Source organism: Chelonoidis abingdonii, chromosome 8, assembly GCF_003597395.2.
Source record: "Chelonoidis abingdonii isolate Lonesome George chromosome 8, CheloAbing_2.0, whole genome shotgun sequence".
Lineage (NCBI taxonomy): Eukaryota > Metazoa > Chordata > Testudines > Testudinidae > Chelonoidis > Chelonoidis abingdonii.
This window is the reverse complement of record NC_133776.1, coordinates 12,985,622-13,007,397: the sequence shown is the minus strand read 5'-3', so window position 1 is coordinate 13,007,397 and position 21,776 is coordinate 12,985,622. Positions and strand designations below refer to the sequence as shown.

At 40.6% G+C, this 21,776-nt stretch overlaps 1 protein-coding gene across 8 annotated transcripts in view; it reads right to left on the bottom strand.

The window, feature by feature from the left end:
* Positions 1 to 8,505: 8,505 nt before the first annotated feature.
* Positions 8,506 to 21,776, bottom strand: part of TBL1XR1 (TBL1X/Y related 1) — a 175,254-nt gene continuing 161,983 nt past the window's right edge. For all 8 annotated transcript variants that reach the window (XM_032783447.2, XM_032783429.2, XM_032783437.2 and 5 more), the window contains 4 exons: positions 18,498 to 18,625; positions 17,127 to 17,292; positions 16,337 to 16,438; positions 8,506 to 13,796 (listed from right to left, as the gene is read on the bottom strand). In XM_032783447.2, coding sequence (XP_032639338.1) covers positions 13,770 to 13,796; positions 16,337 to 16,438; positions 17,127 to 17,292; positions 18,498 to 18,625 — 423 coding nt within the window. In that variant the 3' untranslated portion in view covers positions 8,506 to 13,769. The remainder of the gene's footprint in view (positions 13,797 to 16,336; positions 16,439 to 17,126; positions 17,293 to 18,497; positions 18,626 to 21,776) is intronic.

Here is a 21,776-nt window from a genome sequence, read left to right as displayed (position 1 = left end):
TGCATGAAGAACTCTCCTTTTTATTTGTTTTAATACCTGCCTGCCTATTATATTTCATTGGTTGATCCTATTTTCTTGTATCTATGGGAATAGCACATAACTTTTTTTTATCCACTTTCTCAACATCATTCATGTTTTATATACCTCGTATCCATATCCCCCGTTAGTGTCCTTCTTTTCCAAGCTGAAGAGACCATGACCTCTTTAATCTTTTCTCTATGGGACCCTCTCCAAAACCCTAATATTTTAGTTGCCCTTTGTCTGAACCTTCTGTCCAGAAGTGCTAGAATATCGTCTTTTTTGAGGTGAGGAGACCACATCTGGTCACAGTTTTCGAGTTGTGGTGTACCATGGAATTTATATAAGCGACGCAAATATACTGTCTTTATTCTCATATCCCGTTTTTAATGATTCTAACATCCTGTTTTGCTTTTTTGCACCTTTGCACACTGCCTGGACATCTTCAGAGAACTATCCACGATGACTTCCAAGATTCTTTTTCCTGACTTCACTGTAGCTAAATTAGCCCCATCATATTGTATGCATAGTTGGGGTTTTTTTTTCCAATGTCTGCATTATTGTACATTTATCCCACTTAAATTGTCATTTGCATTTGTTGCCGATCACTTATTTTTGTGAGATCTTTTTGAAGTTCTTCACAATTGCTGTAGTGGTCCTTAACTATCTTGAGGAGTAGTTAATCTGCAAACTTTGCACCTCACTGTTTACCCCTTCTCAGATATTTATGAATTACAATTGAATAGGACTGGTCCTAGGACTGACCTTTGGGAACACCGACTAGGTTGTCCCCTCTCCATTCTGAGAATTTACCATTAAATGCTACCCTTTGTTCCCTGTCTTTTTAACCAGTTCTCAGTCATGAAAGACCTTCCCTTTTATCCCGATGACAGCTTAATTTACTCTAAGAGCCTTTTGGTGAGGATCCTTGTTCAAGAAAGCTTTTCTTGGAAATCTAAGCTACACATGTCCCACTGGATACCCTCCTTGTATCCACATGTTTGTTACGCCTTCAAAGAACTCTAAGTATTGAATAGACACCATTTCCTTTCAGAAACCATGTTGACTACTTGCTCACCAGTTCATGTTTTTCTATGTGCTGACAATTTATTCTTAACTATTGTTTCGACTAAGCCTGGAAGGGATTGCAACTGCTTTGAGAGGACAGGGTCCAAAATTCAACATATGATTGCGACCAATTGGGAGAAATGAGTCTGAGGTAAAACCGTATGAAGTTCAATAAAGACAAGAGCCTCCACTTGAGCGAAGAACAATCAGTTATCAACATACAGACTGGAAGGACGTCTATGAAGGGTTGGCAAAAAGCTTCTAGGGGTCATAGATGACCCACAAGCTAAATATGATAACAGTGTGATATACTGTGCAAAAAAGTAAACGTGATTCTGGGATTGCATTAATCAGTGTGTTGTAAACAAGACACCAGAGAAGTCTTCTTCCTCTACATGTGCACTGGTTAGGCTCAACTGGAGTATTGTGTCAGTTCTGGGCACATGCATTTTCAAGAAAGCATGTGGAGAAATTGGGAGAGGGTCCAGAGAGAGCACATGAATGATTAACGGTCTTGAAACATGACCTATTGAGAAGGCGTGAAAGAATTGGGTTTATTTAGTTGGAAAGAGAAGACTGGAGAAGGGACATGATAGAAGTTTTTCAGGTACCTTAAAAGGGTGTTCATTAGGAGAGGGAGGAAACTTGTTCACCTCATAGCCCTAAAGATAGAAACAAGAGAAGCAATGAATGGGCTTACTGCAGCAAGGAGATTTGCTTGGACATCAGGAAAAAGTTCTAACTGTCAGGGTAGTTAAAACATTGGAATAAATTGCCTAGGGAGGTTGTGGAATCTCCATTTCTGGAGATATTCAAGAGTAGGTTAGATAAATGTCTATCAGGGATGGTCTAGACAGTATTTGGTCCTGCCATGAGGGCAGGGGACTGGACTCGAAGACCTCTCAAGGTCCCTTCCAGTCCTAGAGTCTATGAATAATTTGTCTGGTACTGACGTTACACGTACCAGTCTGTAATCGCCGGGATGACCTCTAGAGCCCTTTTTAAATATTGGCATTACATTAGATATTCATATTCTCTGGCCCAGGGAATTGGCTTCTGGCTTGAAATTACTTACTACTGGAAAGCAAATTGTCGGTATTCATTTTTATCAGCATCAAACTTATCTGACTTTTTCTCACTGCTACAGTATCTGAGCAAATTGAAGATAGATGGGACTTGCAATAGAAAATGAAAGAATTGCAAAACTTCCAAATAGCAGCTTAAAGAAATTAAGTAAAAGTAACTGGAATTCTTCACCACCATCTTTGTGCTATGAAGTCATAATTTCTTAATGGATAAGAATTAATCACTTACTGGTAACTACAGAGACATGTTCAAGTAATGTATGTCCTCAACATTTATATATTGTAAATACAAGAGTTGATAAAATCCTAAAACCAGCAGAAATTTTTGCACTTTTAAAATTCAGCGGAACTAGATTACAACAAAACCGCGAACAGACATTCCTGCTCCTGCAGCAAACACCACAGCTCTGTACTGGTGTACGAGACTCAGAAGGGCCAAACTGACTCTGTAAAGAGAATGCACAATGTCTAGTTTGTTTTCATCGTCCAAGCTGAGATAAGTTCAAAGTGTGAGCAACTTTAACAGGAACAGAGTTCAGACAACACTGAGTGCTCTGGAAAATTCCTCCCTCCAATTCTGCACAGAAAGCACTGTCTCACCAACCTGCAGTAAAAAAGGAGCAATTCATCAAGCTACCTGTCGTTAAAGAGCTCAGTCCTCGCAATTGCTCCTCAGCGAACTTCTGCAGATAACCAACTAAAAACAGAAAACTAATCTCCCGTAAATGTAAGGTGCAGGAAACGCGAGCTGGGTAAGAAATCATGACTAGTAGTTGGTAGTTCATATTCTCTGTTCTGAGCCTCCTGGGATTTTTCTGGGATCCAGAGCTCCACACAGTGGGCCTAGTTCTGATTTTGCCCACACCAGCTTTTCACTGATTTCAAAAGACATACTTCTATTTTATACAAGTGTAACTGATATCACAGTAGGGCTCAAAGCATGGCTGGAGTGAGCTGCCCCTTAAACAGAGGTAGGCCTTACTTATATCGTAACATTCCAAATTACTGTCCTGTTTGGGGCATGTCTACACTGTCCTGCAGTCTGCATTACAGAGTGTGAACAGCAGCACGCATCCAAGTGATGTGCTTTAACTTCCTCTCTGCAAGCGTGAACTTAAAGGTCTCAAGTTTGCTTTTGAAAGAGGCCCATCGCTGCCCATAGCCACTGATGGACCTATCCTCCATGAACTTACCCAATTCTTTTTTGAAGCCATGTATACTTTTCACCTTCACAACATCCTCTGGCAATGAGTTCCACAGGCTGACTGGATGTTGTAAGAATCACTTGATTTTGTTTTAAACCTACTGCCTATTAATTTCACACTTCAGTTTCTTAAACCTTGAGTCAAGTGCTGTAGCTATCTTTAGAAATCTCACACTGGTACCTTCTTTGTGTTTTGTCAAATCCGTTGTGAAAGTCTTCTTAAAACGAACAACATGTGCTGGGTCATCATTCGAGACTGCTATAACATGAAAGACATGGCAGAAGAAGGGTAAAACAAAGCAGGGAACATACTATTTTCCCTCAAGGAGTTCAGTCAAAATTTAATTAACACTTTTTTTTTTAAAACAATTATCATCAGCATGCAAGCATATCCTCTGGAATGGTGGCCGAAGCATGAAGGGGCATACAAATGTTTAGCATATCTGTCACGTGATGCCGGCTACAAAACTGCCATGAGAATGCCTGTTCTCACTTTGTAAATATTGTAAAGAAGAAGCCACGAGCATTATCTCCCTTAAGTGTAAACAAACCTGTTTGTCTGAGCGGTTGGCTGAACAAGAAGTAGGACTGAGTGGACTTGTAGGCTCTGAAGTATCACATTGTTTTGTTTTTGAGTGCAGTTATGTCACAAAAAAAATCTTAATTTGTAAATTGCACTTCCGTGATGACGAGATTGCACTACGGTACTTGAATGAGGTGAATTGAAATATATTTATTTTTACAGTGCTAATATTTGTAATAAAAATAATATAAAGTGAGCACTGTACACTTTTCATTCTGCGTTGTAATTTAAATTAATATATTGAAAATGTAGAAAAGCATACAAAAATAGTTACTAAATTTCAATTGGTATTCTACTGTTTAACAAGGTAATTAAACCTGATTAATAATCGCAAATAATTTTTTTAGTTAATCGCATGAGTTAACTGTGATTAATCACCAACCCTAATTTGAACATTTCACAAGTTCATTTGTCAATGTCACCTGTATATTTTACTTGAAAATTCTGATATCCTTATCCCTATTTTCTGACTAGCTCTAGTGGTTTGGAACCTAGAAATTGTGGCTCTTGGTGTCACGTGCACTTTGGACCTGCAATTTTGCTATTTTTAACCCTTAGGAGAACCCTTCATTGGATTCAGTCTAGTACTTTAGTGTTCTCTCTTCCTCGGTTAAAGCACCATGGAATTTTGAATAGGCTCTTCTTAGTTGATCCCTCAGAAGGAAATCTTGGCTTCATGGAGCATAATCTGAGTTGATCTGTTAGACAGTGATTTTTAAGACCCTGTTGTTTAAGAGGGTCTTAAAACTAAACAACAACAAAAACCCTAAAACAAAAAAGCTGCAGGAGTAAAAATAATGGAGGCAAAAGTCCAGCAACAGAGTGGGGGCTGTCTAATTTATTGCACTGACTGCAGAATGTACGATTACCTGCCTTGTGGACAGATGGCATGTATGTGAACCTAGTTTAAGCAGCTCATGGCCTTCAGAGACCGAGTACAGGTTCTTGAGACCAGAGGGGCTGAACTGGAGGACCTGAGGGAGACAGAGAGGTACATAGACAAGACTTTCCAAGACACAGTAGAGTGATCTCAAGAGCACAGAGGCTGTCAGACTGGGGGTGGGAAGGATGAAAGTCTCTGGAAAGGAGATCATCAAACTGGAGTGGAGGGAAATGTTCCCATAGTTGGGACCCTCCTGCCATATGATATGGTATCCTCACACACTGAGGATACTCCTCTAGGTGAGGGAAAGGACAGTTACCTGTTCCCTAACTGGTGTTCTTCAAGGTGTGTTGCTCATGTATATTCCACAGTAGGTATGCATGCTTGCCATGTGCACCGGTGCCAGAAGTTTTTCCCTTAACAGTATCCATATCGAGGGAGCACTGTGGCAACCCCTGGAGTGGCGCCTGTATATCACGCTATAAGGGGAGTCACGGGCACCCCCCACCCTTGGTTCCTTCTTGTCGGACAACTCTGACAGAGGGGAAGGAAAGCGGGGTGTGGAATAGACATGAACAACACATCTCGAAGAATGCGAGTTACAGAACAGGTAACTGTCCTTTCTTCAACTGATTGCTCATGTGTATTCCATCATAGGTGATTCCAAACAATATCTGCAGGAGGTGGGTAGGAGTTCACGATAGCTCGGAATGAAGTACCACCCTGTGAAACCCGGCGTCATCCCTAGACTGGGAGACGATTGTGTAATGCGAAGTAAATGTGTGAACTGAGGCCAAAGTGGCCGCCCTACAAATGTTTAGATAGGAACATGGGCTACATAGGCTGCTGATGAAGCCTGAGCCCTCGGGACAAGACCAGGTTTAGGTCCCATTTTGTCATGGGGGTCTAGCGTATGGGAACAAACAGTCAAGGCCCTTCAGGAAAGGGGAGGTCGAGTGGGAGAAGACCAAATGTCCTAACACTGGCAGGTGGAAGGCAGATATGGCCACCAGGTGCACCCTGACCGAGGCAGGTGCTAGTCCTTGGGCTCTAAGGGATAGGAGGTAGCCCAGGATAAGCTGGAGGGGTGCGGCGGAGGGGGAGACTCCCCGCTCACTCGCCCACCTGGCAAACCTGGACCACTTCGCCACATACATTCGATGCGTGGATGGCTTCCTGCTTTCCAGGAGGACTCGCCTTACCTGCTCTGAACACCTGTTCTCCTCCTCGTTTAGCCACGGAACAGCCATGCTGTCAGGGAAGCGCGACCAGATTGGGATGGAGGAGGTGGCCCTCGTCCTGGGAGGGGAGGTCCGGGTGGAGCGGCAGCGCCTTGGGGGGGCCACCAAGAGGTGTAGGCGGGGCCCGTACCAGTGTTGACAGGTCCACACCGGGGCTACGAGAATGACCCAACTACTTCGGTACCCGTGATGGCGACGTGAGGTCCAGTGTCCCGGTGCCAAGGCACCCCGGGGGGAGTCTTGAGCGCGACGTCTAACTGATTGGGAGCTTGAACAGGAACAACGACATCTATCCCATCGAGAGAGGCTGCGGTATCCACGCCGCGCAGGGGAGCATTTCTGGTGCCTCTTTCGGTGCCTACGCTTGCTGGCAGGAGGTGTCGAGGGTCCCTACGACTCCTGTCCCAACGGCAACCTGGATGGTCTGGCTGTGTCGAGGGTGGGTGGGAGCTGCAAGATGAGCGGCCACCGTGCACCGAGCAGTGCAGGGAGTGATCCTCAGAGTGGGAACTGCGTCCCGCTGGAGAGGCCTGGTGGGGACCCAAGGGAGGCTTGCCATGAGACCTGGGTCCCATGCCTGGCTGAATGCTCAGGACCGGCAGGCACATAATGTCCTTTGCAGCCTGCATTGCCTCTGACATTCCTGGCATCCGTACCGGTGGGGATGCACAGGCCGATGGTGCCGGGCTGCTCCATTCCACACAAGTCAGAGGCCTTGAGCCCGGACGGGACCGAGGGCTGCCCAACGCGGGACCAGCCTCCCCCTTTTCCTTGTCATGGTGCCACTGCAAGGCAAGGCCCTTCCCTTGCTTTTTGGAGGGAGAGTGATGCCGACTGGTCAAAGGGGCCTCGCTATGCACTGATGACTCGGCAACTGGTGCCGAGTCCGATTGGCGCACTGGCATTGTGGCCAGCGCCAACTCCATCAGGAGAGCTCGAAGTCTAATGTCTCTCTCCTTCTTAGTCCTTGCCTTGTAAGACCTGCAGGTCATTCAAAAGTCACTGATGTGAGTCTCACCAAGGCAGCGGAGACACTCAGCGTGCGGGTCACTCCTAGGTATAGAACGGCGACAGGAGTCACACGACTTGAATCCTGAGGCATGCCCCAAGCCCACTCTAACAACTGAAGAAACGATCCAAGAATGGTACGACTAAAGTTGAGAAGAAAAAGGTTGCAGCCGAGCTGGAGCACAAACTTTCGATTACCTTCACTGGTGGCAAGAAGGAACTGAGGGTGGGGGGAGCCCATGGCTCCCCTTATAGCGCAATATACAGGCGCCACTCCAAGGGTCACCGCGGTGCTCCCCCCAGTATGGGTACTGCTAAGGGAAAAACTTCCGGCACCAGTGCACATGGCAAGCATGCACACCTACTGTGGAATACACATGAGCAATCAGTCAATGAAGAACCTCAGTTAATAGGGAGACAGGTAATAGTAATGGGGGATTCAAGCATTAGAAATATAGACAGTTGCGTTTGTGATGACTGGGAGAACTACATAGTGAATTGCCTACCAGGTGCAAAGGTTGCAGATCTCTCGAGACATCTAGACCAACTTATGTGCAGTGCTGGGGAGGAGCCGGTGGTTGTGGTATATATTGATACCAATGACATAGGGAAAGTGATTTCTTCTTCACTGTTATTCCTCTCACAATATTCAAGCTATAGTAGACAAGTCCTATAAAGGATTCATGTACCAATGTGGATGGAGACCAAGACTGATTTTGTATTTAAATTACTGCTTCCCCACCCCAAGATTTTTTTTTTTTTTAACTTTTAACACATTAACTAAAATTTTGCAACAGAAGTTTTAACATGTTAAAATAAAGTTACACTTTGATAACGTTAGATTAATTTTAACCATAAAAATAACCAGACTGAATATCATTAATTTTTCCTGAATGTGGTATAGCAAACAGACAACTATATAACAAAGCAATAATTCCATTTCTGAGATCTACTGGCATCAAAACAAACAAATACAATCTAAATTCCCTCTTTGGGTTTATGATAGCAACCAAATTTTGAAGGAATTATAGCTTCATTATATACAAATGGATGCACATTATTCCATATTTAATCTTAAAAATTGTTCCAAATGTCTAAAATAGAACAGGCATAAAAATATTCTAAATAAAAATATAAAATGGCAGCAGTCCCATTGAAACCAAGGGGGCCAACGTCCCTTGCTGAATCAAGGTCATAAAGCACTTCTGCTGCCATGGATCTGTTAAGAATACTACCCCTGTAACATTATACAAAGTGTTACTGTACATTATTTTAAATATAAAGAACAATAAGCATGTCCTAACATAGACGTAAACCTATTGTAACATTCCTCTTCTTTTTACTAAGCCAACTATTTGCAACTATCCTCTACCAAATACATTTTATTAAATGTTTTACAGAACATCCAGCCAACGTAATATCAAAATATATTTTATTCTGGACCTCTTTCAGATCTGATTCAAATTACAGTTGTCAGAGCAATACAATGCAAAGGGAAACTGCAACAGAAAATGTGCCTAGAAGGGAAATGGGTTTTGGGGACAAATCATTGTGATGTAGAACCAAAATAACATCATAGTGTAATTAACATGGTCCAGGACAGTATAGAACATCTATATCAGTCTTCTTTAGACAATAATCATGAAAACTGAACAATAAAAGTCCTTTAAACAAGTACAAAAAACTGTCATGGGCTGGTTTACACTTTTACAACAATTGTAGTTTAACTGGATAACTGAAGAAATGATGCAGACATTTTAATCCAGTGCTACAGGAAGGCTCACAGAATTAGACCCAAAGGATGTGTAACTTCAAAATGAAACCATTACAACTACAGTGTGAATGTCAGGAGAGAGAGAAAAAATTATTTCTGTATTCTAGGATTACTAATCTGCACACTGCAGTCTGTTGTGAAACAAGACTGCAAAATATACTGGACTAGCAACAACACGCAGACAGTTTTTCTGAATTTATCCTCTAATGCCAGGAAAGCATTATGAAGTAAAAATGCTTGTTACTTAAAAAGAAAAAAGTAATTAATGTCCTAAGTTATTATCAGGCCTCAACCCTGGAAACTTAAAGGATGAAAAGGAGAATTCTGTAGCTCTTCAAAAACTACGGAGCTGAAGCACTATTAACACAAAATCTGCAATTTTTAAAAAGAAACGGTGCACTTTTCTGTTGTTTTGTCTGCCTTCAATCATATTTATGTTGAAAAAGTCACTATTGAACGTGATATTTCAGAGTTTGCACTAGAGGAAGGAGTGAAAACTGCATCACACCTTCCTGTTCACCAGGGAAAATGCCAGGCATCTTCATGGAGATTTACTGCCATCTCCCAAACCAGTACTTTCTTCCAGCATGCCACAATATTGCTCCTGCTTTGTGCAGATTACTGGAGATCCCTCTTCATACAATTCTACAGGCATTTTTGGTAGGAAGAAGAAGTCTGTAGGAGAGTACTGCTTGCCAAGCAAATGGAATACTGAGCTAAATCCTGCAGAGCTTGCTCAAGCACAATTCTCACTAAGTTTTTCCTGGCCCATTATACCCCAGTGTCACATTGTCCAATACTTAGAAGGACCCAATCCTCCAATGGTTACTTAGGCAAAAGCTTCCCCCTGAAGTGAAAAAGTCAATGGGATTTTTGACTAAGGACTGGAAAACTGGCCCTTATGTCTTCTCTTTACTAAACAGAGGAAACATACAACCTTTCATTTACAAGCTGAAAAGCCACTTTTGCAATTCTAATGAAGTTCCTTTATATGACCAAATTAAATTCATTAGCTGTTAGATTGCTCTATAGCTAAGGTGAACTGGTACAACAGCCCTATTGTACCTACTACACTTCCTAAAGTTGGAGAACGCTTTAAAGTCAGCAATGTCTCCTTAAATACCCTAACATGAGGTAAGCAGTGTAAGGAAAAAGGAATGCATTTAAAAACAAAAATTGAAGTTGGTACAAATCTTTGGCCTTTCTGTGAAGATTCACTAAAGTGTCCTAAAATCCAGAAACATGTTTCAACTGTCATGTCATTCAAACTCTGGTAATTATTACTTCCTTCCCTCAACCCAGAAAAAGAGGCACTTTTAGTATTTCATACAAGAGTTCCAGTCCTCTGCCAGACACACCATTTAACCCCCTAAAGAAGTATTCCCCAAACAAACTGAATTATCAAGACCACAAAAGAATTTTAAAAAGTTTCTATGAGGACTTAATTACTTTGTAGACAACACTACAAAGTCAAAGGGTTGGGACTCTTTACATCAATTTTAAATCACAGGAGCCAAAGTAAAAATAGAAAATGATGATATCCCCAGGAAAACCTGGAACTCCTTATACAGAAATGGGAAAAAAAGAAAATCCTAAGTTGACGATAAAAAAAGATTGCAAACATGATAGCAGCCTGCGCCTCATCCCATCTACAAATGTGACCCCAGTTTTCCCTAACTGAAGTTCCCTCCCAAGAATTCACTCTGTAAGTCAACATTTTTTCCAGCAAACACATGCAAAGATTTTTACACCTTTAACTTTACATACTGGGAGCAACCCCACTGGACGTCAGTGAGACCTTTAGCATGTAAAGTTAAACATGTGCTTAAGTCTTCACAGAATTGGGGCCTTAATAACATTAGGCATGTACCCCTTAAAGGGAGGAGTGTGGAAAATCTACTTTGTTCCACTACATACGAGTCTCTGCACTAGAAAAGAATCTAATGACCACGGTACTCCTCCTTGCCTCACATAAAACATTGAAATGAGCACCATGCATGCATATGGTTAACTCTGTATAATACATGAGACAAGAGGAAGTTTGTGCAAAACAGGAGCAGCACTGTGGCATGTTGATACAGAACAGCAGCAAAAAATATACTGGCCAGATCCTCACAGCTCCATTGCAGCAGAGCATCGGTGATTCACACCAGCTTGACATCTGGCTCATGTATCCAGAGAGACACCCAGGCCTATGAAACTGATATTCCTGCAGTGTGTACAAACATCTGAAAACCCACAGTCCTGTGGTAATGAAGCTCTGTATTTTCTAATTATGGGTACTTGACATTATGCTTAAGCAACTAGATTTACTCAAAACTAAAACAGCTGAAGATTGAGAAAAAGAATGTGGCAATACCATCAAACATGGCTGTGGTTTAGCAGTTATGTCACAGAATTCCACAACATTTTTTTTTTAAAATTCGCTGAAACAACCATCCAATAACTTGTATGAAAATGAATAAACTGTCCATATTAAAATACAAAAGTACTATCAAGAATCACCTCTGACTTTCAATTTAAATTCAGTGCAATCGACAAATGCATTGATAAAGGAAAAATGCAGCTTAAATATACTCAAAACATTTGTGTCTATTCCTGGGAGCACAGTTTAAAATTATTGCACAGATTTTTTTTTTTATTTTTTCTTAATAATGACAGAGGTCAGCCACAATCATGGACCTCCAGCAATAAAAGCGATATTTCAAGTGCCAGACACTCAACATATTAGGTTTCCTACATATTGTAACTCACCGGGTAGTTGTTCTAAACAGTAATATGTTCCAAAACCCTAAAAACAGCTGGCACAGAACCATCATGGATGACTGCCTTTATGGATATGAATGTTTGGTTGTTATTAGATTCGTGTATTACAGTATTACCTGCCCCACTGATAATAACTGGGGTACATATTATGAATGCATGTATTCTCTTACCACCGGCAAACTGCCACCCTACCTTAGCCAAACTCAGACTTGCTTCAAGTCATGTTAGTCTGTGGCAATAGCAGAAATTAATCCCTAAAGAACAATTCTGTTAAAATGTAAAAGCTGCATTATTTGGGTTAAATCAATTTATACTTAACTACAGAAGTAAAAGTTAAGCGATCATAAGCCACAAAATTAATTTGTGATTGAAATAGTGTTATAAAAACTGATAACTTTGCAAAGCTTTCTAATATAAACCATTTCTTAAGTAAAATGTTTGTGACATAGATTTGACAACCTCTTTTTATAGAGATTTATACGCCTGGAATCTTACGCGAGACAAAACCCTTTCAACTCCATATAGGCATAAACACGACCCTCATGCTATAATTTACAAACAAAATCACTATCAATATATTTTTAAATCACATGAGCAGAAAAAGGTTTGCCACTTATATATGTCGCTGTAAGAAAAATATTTGATATTGTAAACAGAGTAAAAGACACAATATAGTAGTGATTATTATTAAAAAAATAGCAGCTTACATCTACCTTATATTTGGGGAAAATGTAGTCACAAGATACAACAAACTGCAGGGCTGGAGCAGCAGGGGAATTAGTGCAAGTATTTATCTCTTAAATAAGCTGAATCACTGCTATTAAAATACACTTGAAGCAAGTCGTCTGTTTAAGGTTTTTTTAAATCTAAGGTAGTAAACGTTTTGCCTGATAACGGCAGTGTTATCAAATATATGCCGAAGATTTTTTTTGTATAAGGAAAATTACATTAGATACTTTTAATACTGGAATTTGGTTACATTAGACATCTGAGCTCCTACGAACAATGATGGGCAAGTCTTGTAGAAGCTGTGGCATGAACCCGCATCCAAAAAGATTTTAATCTTTTAAAAAAGCAAACAAACAAAAAACAACCACCAATCAACCACCCTCCTTCTCAAAAAAAACCCCAAAACTACATTTTGCTCCTTTTCACAATAGTGCACAATTTAACCATAATTTAGCTATGGTCTCAAAGCAACAGAAGATGCATATTTTTATTTATTTATTTGCATCCCTGTATTTTGTGTGTGTGTGCGCGCCCTTTTATTCTTAAGTTTGGCAGAATTATGTCCCAAATAAGAAACTACTGCATTTCAGCCATGTCACTAGAAAAAATCCACAGCATTATACCCATTGCTGACGTACTTTATAGATTAACAGGACATGAAATGTCACATCTCAGAGGTGAGTTTCTTTCCTCTCTCCCCCAGTAACCCATCTTCCACCCTCCCTTCCCCCTCAAAATTGTGCTCTCGGAGCCACAGAATGTACCAAATATCAAGTTCACTCTACCTCTTGAAATAATGCATTAATATATATTTAAAAGAAACTCTGTTTAAAGGTGAAAAAACAAACAAGGAACCGATTCACTCCCTTACTTCATGCATCCGTAAACTTAACTAAAATGAAACAAAAAAACCAAATGTTTAAAAGCAAAGAACAAAATACCGCTGCAGGTTTATGCAAGTCCGTTTTTTCTGTACACGCAAACTGCTCAACTACTGAGAAGGGGGAGGGGAAACAAAACCACAAACCATTGCGACTCTGGATTAAAAAGGGAGAAATAAAGGCTGTCATTAGTATCTTCCAAATTTGGTACATGTATGGTCTGCTCTTGTATGGTATATTTCTCTCTCTTCTGTTTTTCATATGCGAAACTTCTAAATGTTATTTTGGGGCACAGGCAGATTCCAGCACTTGGTGAACAGGATTCACAAGCTGTGACAAAACTCTGTCATCCTCTTCAGGGTGTAATCTTTACTTTATTTTATATACAGTATATGTATATATTTCTTTTAGATTTGGCTGTACTGGACTGGCCATGGTTCAACTGGGACTATAGCAGTACATGGGTTAGGGACAGTCATTTTGGCTATGTACACATTCATAGTCGGTCCATGGCTTCCAACTAGTAGCGCTATTTCCGTAGGTCTAATACACAAACCTGTAAGAAAAAAGAAATATATATACAGAAATGCACACTGCACAGCATTTTTACAGCTGTACAATTCTATATGTAATATAAGGTCATAACAACAACAAAAAACAGGTTATGCAAATTAACCACAAATCTATTATTGGCAGGAAAAATAAACCCACGAACAACATCATGCATCATCTGTAAACCATTAATACAATAGACAAAACCAAATGATTCTGAGTAAAATTTTCAAAAGGACCAAAGTGATTTAGCAGCCAAAGTCCCATTGACTTTTATGGACACTGAGGCTTCTAAGTACCTAAGTCATTTTTTAAAATGTGATTTAGGTGCTATTGAAAGTTACCCTTTACATTGTTATTCCCTGAGTATTTCTCCTGGTGCCCATTTGGTTAAAAAGTGGCAAAAATTTTTACCATGTGCTGTGCTAACAACATGTAACCAGGTGCTCCTAATACTGCCATCCTTGTCTTCCGTTCCACAATCTCCAATCCCTGTGGTATTCTACACCCCACTGTTGTGTCTTGTCCTTCTTTAAACTGCAAGCTCTTTGGAGCAAGGTCGTTCTTTTTTCTTTTATGTTTGTACAATTCCCAGCATGCTAATAGCCATATTAAGGGTCTCTGAATGCTTTGCTAAGATATATAATAATCACGGACATGGGATTCACCAAATAGCGTGACAAAAATAGCTAGTCTCAGGTCATTCCTACGCAAAAGCAAAAGTTGCTCATAAATGACAATAATATTGAACTACTGCATTTCTTTTGCCCCACAGAGAATTCATTAGCATGTAAAGAAATACAAGGTTAATGAGGGGTTTTATATGGATTTTGCTTCTCCAGACTAAAAAAAATCCAAGGGATTAACATGGTTATAACCCAGTTATTCAAAACAAGACCTAATTGGAACTTCAACTGTTTCTTTTTTGTTATGGGAAACAAACAACAAAAAGTATCAGAGGGGTAGCCGTGTTAGTCTGGATCTGTAAAAGCAGCAGAGAATCCTGTGGCACCTTATAGACTAACAGATGTTTTGGAGCGTGAGCTTTTGTGGGTGAATACAAAAACAAAAAAGGATACTGTGAATTGTTTTGCCTAATATGTGGTAGTTAAAAGCCAAGGAATCTATTTGAGCCAGTCTGTGAAGTACTGTAAGATCTCATTAAATCTCCATTGTGGGAGGGTGAAAATATTAGAACAGACTGGGTCAGCCAAGAGAAGAAAATATAATAGTACACAGGTTCCTCTTATAATCTAATCTAATCAGAAGATGGATCAGTTGCTAGAGCCTGGAGTTCCTTCAGGTTTACAATTTGAAACTACCCCACCAGAAAAAGAAAGCCACATGTAAACTACATTTGCATCCATCATTTGTTTCATTATTACTCAGTTTATGGTAGAACTAGCTCTGGATTAGTGGGGAAGCTGTGGGTGGATTTAAAGATATCATTTTACTAACAAACCTCACCAGTGACAGTAGAAATAACAGTTTTTTTAAATGTCCAATTAAAACATGAAACATGAACTTAATGGGGAGATCTGTACATTTTGAACAAATATATTCAAATTATCTCCCCTTTAGGATAAGTAGAGGACAAATCCCTATACTTTCCCAGTAGATAATTTAGGGCTTCCAACACCTTCCTAGAGATACCAAAATGCCAGCTACCCATTTTTACATGATACAGACCATACGAAAACTTTCCTTCACTAAGATGAAGTCTCTGCAATGTGGTTTCATTTCTTTTCGTATTCAAGAGAGCTGCCCACTTTCTGTTCTGAACCACAACAAACCAATCTATTTTGGCCTTCCCGAAAGTTGTCCTCAGTTTATTTACTTTATCAAATGTCCTCTTAAAGAACTTGAAAGAACTGGAAGGCCACACTTTGTCACACTGCTACAGGGAAGAAAGGGCAGATTCATGCTTTATTAGAACTTAGAAGCTCATCTCCTGGGCACTCCAAACAATGTAAGCAAAATGTTACTTGCATAAAAGGGACCTGTAACCAAATGAGTGCTCAGAAATTCATATCTTGACTTAAATTCTCAATAGCAAATCAAATGATACTTCATTCATATCAGATATAAAAAAAATGCCCCTCCTACACTGATCAGTTCTCTTGAAATGAAAAGGTTGCAAGCAACAACTAGCTTCCACACTGAAATGAACAGAGCAGTTATTATGTACATATTTCTATAGTACATGTTGTTTTATAGCCTCTCCTGACTCAAAATCGTAATATTTCACACTTGCATCTGACAATTTTAAAGGACTTGACAAATTAAAATGGATTACACTTCACAAAACCCCTGTGACCAAGAGAGACAACTTCCAACCTTGCCTTAACTTCAGATGTTAATTTAAGTGGAAAACAAGTGCAGCTTGTTTATAGGTAAAATTTTAGATAACTGGCTATTTGTACTCATTCTTCCTCAGAATAAGCACAATTTCTCTCCATTTAGTCAACAGTTCTCCAGCCCATCCGACGGTCTAAAAAAATATACACGTGTAAGAAATGTTGGAGATTGTTCTACTATACTTACTGAACCATCTGAAGCACTTGCTCCAACTTTGTCTCCTGCTGCATTCCAGCAAACCTCAAAAATCCCTCCTGTTCCCCGATAACTGTGAACTAAAGCACCCGTCTACACGGTGGGGGGAAAAAGATATGCAATTAGAATAATAAAATGCATATGAGTAAGTAGAGTTTGTACGGTATGTAGAACTTCCCTGTTACTTTTAAAGGGTGAATTCTCCCCAGGGGAAATGATCCATGTAAGATGTCACATACAACTTAAGCATCACGTTAAAACATTTATGAAACTCTGTTATCCTGTATACCAGGATATCCTAGTACAGAGGTCTCCTTGCAAAACAGCAGTTACATTTCAGAATTTCTGGATATACAGCTATTCTTTTCTGGAATTGGATCCAAGGCATGCAACAACATCATATATCACTGACTGTAGCCGCTTTGGATAATAGCTGTAACTATGTATGAACAAGTCAGCAATTTATACTTTTCAGAACCCAGCGTATGTGTGTGTTGAATCCTTATGCTGAAGTTGTGACACTGAATAAATATGTCTGTGAGAATTAGTTTGTGGTTTACACAGAGAAGTCATATTTTAAGTTCTAAGTTTTACCTTGTCAAAAATTTGCAAAAAGACCCATTTGAACTGAAGAAAGCTACTTTCACATGCTATATTTAATATTTATATTGAATATACAAAGCTACAGCAGCTGAAACAGCCTTAGAACAATATATGATTCACTGAATAAGTCTGAAACACACAAATCAAACAAACTGGTTCATATAAAAACAGCATGTACCTGTGTATTCCAGATGTGAACACATTTGTCAAAAGAGCCACTGGCCAAGTACCTGCCATCAGGGCTGAAAGCTACACTGTACACAGGTTCTTGATGTTTCGTTAAAGTGTGGATGCAAATTCCTCTGTCTACATCCCATAACCTAACAGTAGAATCAAAGGATGCACTGCCAAAGGAGAAACAGATGGATTACATTTCAATTTTATTCAATTGTTGTCCTTTGGGGGTGTTAAAGTCTCTTCCTTAATGCCAGAGTATCTCCTAAAGTAGAGGTTCACTTAGGGTACGTCTACACTGCACGATTATTTCGAATTAGCTTAAACCGATATTACAAAACAGATCTAATAAAATCGGTTTAGCGCGTCCACAGTGGATCACGAATCGATTGTTTGCTCCCATGGCTCAAAGGCTACCAGTCGATTTCAGGAGCGGCCCTGTGGGGCTAAGCGTCCTCGAGCGTATCCATAGTTCCCACTTTCCGGGATTGAGGAGCCACTTGCCTGATGGGGAGAAACATTGAGGTATTTCATTTTACTTTCTTTCACGTGCTGGGGGGGGGGAAAGAGACTCGGTCCAAGCTGTTTCCTGAACCACGCAAGCAACCGTGTATTTAAGCTACAGCATTTGGGCGCTCAGCCAAGATGCAAATAGTTTCCGAGACGCTGTGGAGACTTCAATCTGGTAGTCCTCATTACCCCCCCCTCCTCCACGAGATTCCGTTTGCCGGTCTTCTCTGGTTCCCTTACGTTGTCACGCACCGCTGTGTATCTGGAGTTATTTTCAACGCTTTTGGCATTTCCTGATTTCTTTAACGGTAGCTCTGATAAAACAGATTTGTCCTCACATACAGCGAATAAATCTAGTTTCTTCCCGTAGTTCAATTGAGGAGCTACTTTTGCATTTGACATGCAGTCGCCCCCGTGCTGATCAAGCTGGACGTGAAAGCAGGAGAATGTCATTCTAAGGTTCGTGTGCTTTTGCCTGTTTACGCGGCATTTCCGTGCATACACGTTCAACTGCAGACCAGAGCGGCATGGGCAATGGGATTACCCCTTAGGAGGACAATAATGTCGATTTCCACCACACGACCCTAACCGATTATCGCTATCGAATTTAGCGCTACTCCTCTCGTCTGGGAGGAGTTCCGAAATCGATTTAAGGAGCCGTTTAACTCGATATTAATGACGACGTCGTGTGAACGGGTACAGCGTTAAATCGGTATATCGGCCATTAAACCGATTTAAAGTCGCAGTGTAGACCTGGCCTTAGTGCTAACATTCATTTACAAAAGGAGAAAAGGGAGGGGGAAAGGGATAGTGCATGGGGAATTGTCAGCTTCTTGACTGGTATGATAATATAATTAAATATTACCTTGCTAACATAAGATTGGCATTTGGATTGTTCGTTCCTGGTCCTGTAGGACTCCATTTGATAGTATAAATTTCTTTGTTGTGTGCTTGTAAATCATGGACACAACTATCTTGTTTCATACTCCAGATCTAGGGTAAAAATGGAAGGAAAAAACAGATTAATATCCTAAACATAAACACTACACTAGAACATATGGATTCTCCCACCCTCTTCCTTGCTAACAGCTAACAAGGCCCAACTGACAGCTTTTTAGGCCACCCAAATCATACACCATCACTGGTTGCTTTACAGTGGAGTCAGGTGTATGTTTTCTTTAAGGTTATCAGTACAGCATGGGGTTAAAAAATAAACAAAGGAGTGACATGCAATATTTCCTACCTAAACAAATGCATGCATGCTCATTGCAAGTCCAATCCAAAGACCACTGAAGTCAATGGACATGTGCTAAGATACGGCGCGCATATAGTAGCGTTTGTGTCAAAGTTGTATGAATGGATTATCATGGTTATCACTGAGCTTTGTTTTTAAATAGACTTTGTGCTACCAGAGTAGGATGCAGAAAAGGATACTGGGGAAATATACTTCTTCAAACAGAATAATATACGCACAATGGAAAACTGTTAAGGTATTTGACTTGGTAGGGTAAGATGACTTTACTTAGACTGGGCAGGGATCACCTTTTTGTTCTGGGTTTGTACAACACAATAGGATCCCAATCCATGACTAGGACTCCTACATGCTATCATCATACAAATAATGAAACAAAAACAAAGTATTCCTTTAAGGGTTTGTGTTTTCATTACAAAAAACAGGTTTGGGAGCGTTCATAAAGCTTTGCATACGTTTGAAACTTGATATTCATTCAAATTATTTGTACAAGTGCATTTTTTTCCTTTAATGATATCTAATTTGGTGTAATTTTAGCTCGCCTCACTTTAGCTGAGGCTCGGGAAAGCATTTAAACATATTCCTAAGTCCATCTCTGTTATGGCCAGCACTTAAACATGTGTTTAAAGTTAAGATGCTTTCTTGAATCAGAATCCCTTTAAAGACAGCGGGGAGAGAGGAAAGATTTAACTATATTTCTGATTTAAAATGGCTGGATCAAAACATAAAATCTAGTTCCTTTTCCCTCATTGTGAAGAACGTTCAGCACGAGTAAAAGTTTCTGTATGAAGAACCCTAGAGACTAAAGTCTTCATCTTATCCACTGGTTTGAAAACACATTGGCATCATCAGTCCAAGGCTCCCCTTACCACCATATCCAGACGGCTCAAACATAACCTGGAAACAAAACCTCTAAACATGAATAGTTCAATCTTATTCCCCGTTCACTCCTTGGGAAAGGCCAAGGAGTGTGCTAATTGCAATGGGAGGAGGGGGTTAATGATGTGAATATCTATCCAATAGAAACTACAGTGGAAGACCACAAGACATCAAACAGCTTGTGAAATGGTGAAATGAAGAGATTGCTGTCAATCTGGTTTAGATGTGAAGCAGCAATCTGAACGTGAAAGGCTCTACGTGGAGAAAGAGCTGCAGAGTACACTAGGCCCTTTTAATAAATAAATAAAATATAAACAGAGTTTTCCTGGTTTGAAACATTTGCAGTATCTATTTGCACATTTCTGTTATATAAAGTCTTAGTAAGAGAAAAAGCACCGATGTGTTGTAAGAGTACATCCAAAATCCCAGTTACATCACAATTAGAGCCATAATGATCAAAGTGTATTTAGAGAGAATCTGAAGGGACTGTGACCTCTGTATTAACAAATATAAAACAACATTAAAGGCCAGGTTCTCGTACTCTGACTCTGGTTTAGCTACATCTTAACTCCACAAATAGTTCTACTGACTTCAGGGGGATTCCTTGTAAAGTAAGATATTATTCAATGTAAGGAAGGGTATCTTAACCTGTCCTTCAGGGAGACTGAAGAATGGTGGTGCCCACTCTCAAATACTGTGACAAAGTTCCTCCTCTACCTTGATGGGTCCTGCACTTATTGGCAGATTTGCTCACCTCTGTGATCTTCCCTACAGTCTGGATCAAGTCCTCTTGTGTGATCAGGAGTTGGGAGGTTTGGGGGCAACCAGGGCCTGCCCTCTACTCCGGGTTCCAGCCCAGGGCCCTGTGGATTGCAGTTGTCTATAGTGCCTCTCGTAACAGCTGCATGACAGGTACAACTCCCTGGGCTACTTCCCCATGGCCTCCTCCGAACACCTTCTTTGTCCTCACCACAGGACCTTCCTCCTGGTGTCTGATAATGCTTGTACTCCTTAGTCCTCCAGCAACACACCCTCTCACTCTCAGCTCCTCACACGCACTTCCTCTCCTCTGGGTCCTCCGCACCTGACTGGAGTGAGCTCCTTTTTAAACCCAGGTGCCCTGATTAGCATGCCTTGATTGGCTGCAGGTGATCTAATCAGCCTGTCTGCCTTAATTGATTCTAGCAGGTTCCTGATTACTCTAGTGCAGCCTCTGCTCTGGTCACTCAGGGAACAGAAAACTACTCATCCAGTGACCAGTATATCTGCCCTCTACCAGACTCCTGTACCCCACTGGTCTGGGTCTGTCACAATACTTAGGCACAAAAGACCTGATGTGCCAAAGTATTGCCAAGTGTATGGAATGTAATAGCAGAATGTAAAACACCTGCCACTAGCTTAACATAATGAGGTGAGTAAATGAAATGATACTGGAAAGCATCAACTCTAAAATGAGAATGGTTGAGGCATTGAAGTCAATTCAAGTCCATCTTCAGTTTTTCTAAGGAACCTACCACCATGGGATCTAAGCTTGGACTCCTAATGCAATGGCAGACCCTTCATGCTAATCTATTTCCATCATTTCCCCCAGTTAAACAAGCTGTATTGTAAGGTGTCATGCGGCTGTAAATTATTCATGTGCATAATAAGGAGTCCTGTTGAGTCAGCAAGGCCAGAGGACTGCAGACAATCTTTCAGGGAAACTGGGTAGCAACTAATATGGTAAACGTGGCCTTGTTGAGAAAGTCTTTTTTAGACTCATTTATAGATACTTGCATGGCAGGCAGACAGGTTGCATGACGAAAGACGCTACTGCTCACTTGTTAAATTCTCAGTCAAACACCTTTATGCATTTTCCCACATTGCCCCATATGCATGGGAGAAGGTCTCTGTAAACATCCGCAAAACTAAACTTGTTATCTTCCTTCAGATGCCTCCTTAAAACTTTCTTCTGCCATGGTTCCTACAGAAAAACCTAATAAAAGACAGGCTGAAACCACTGCCTGTCATGAC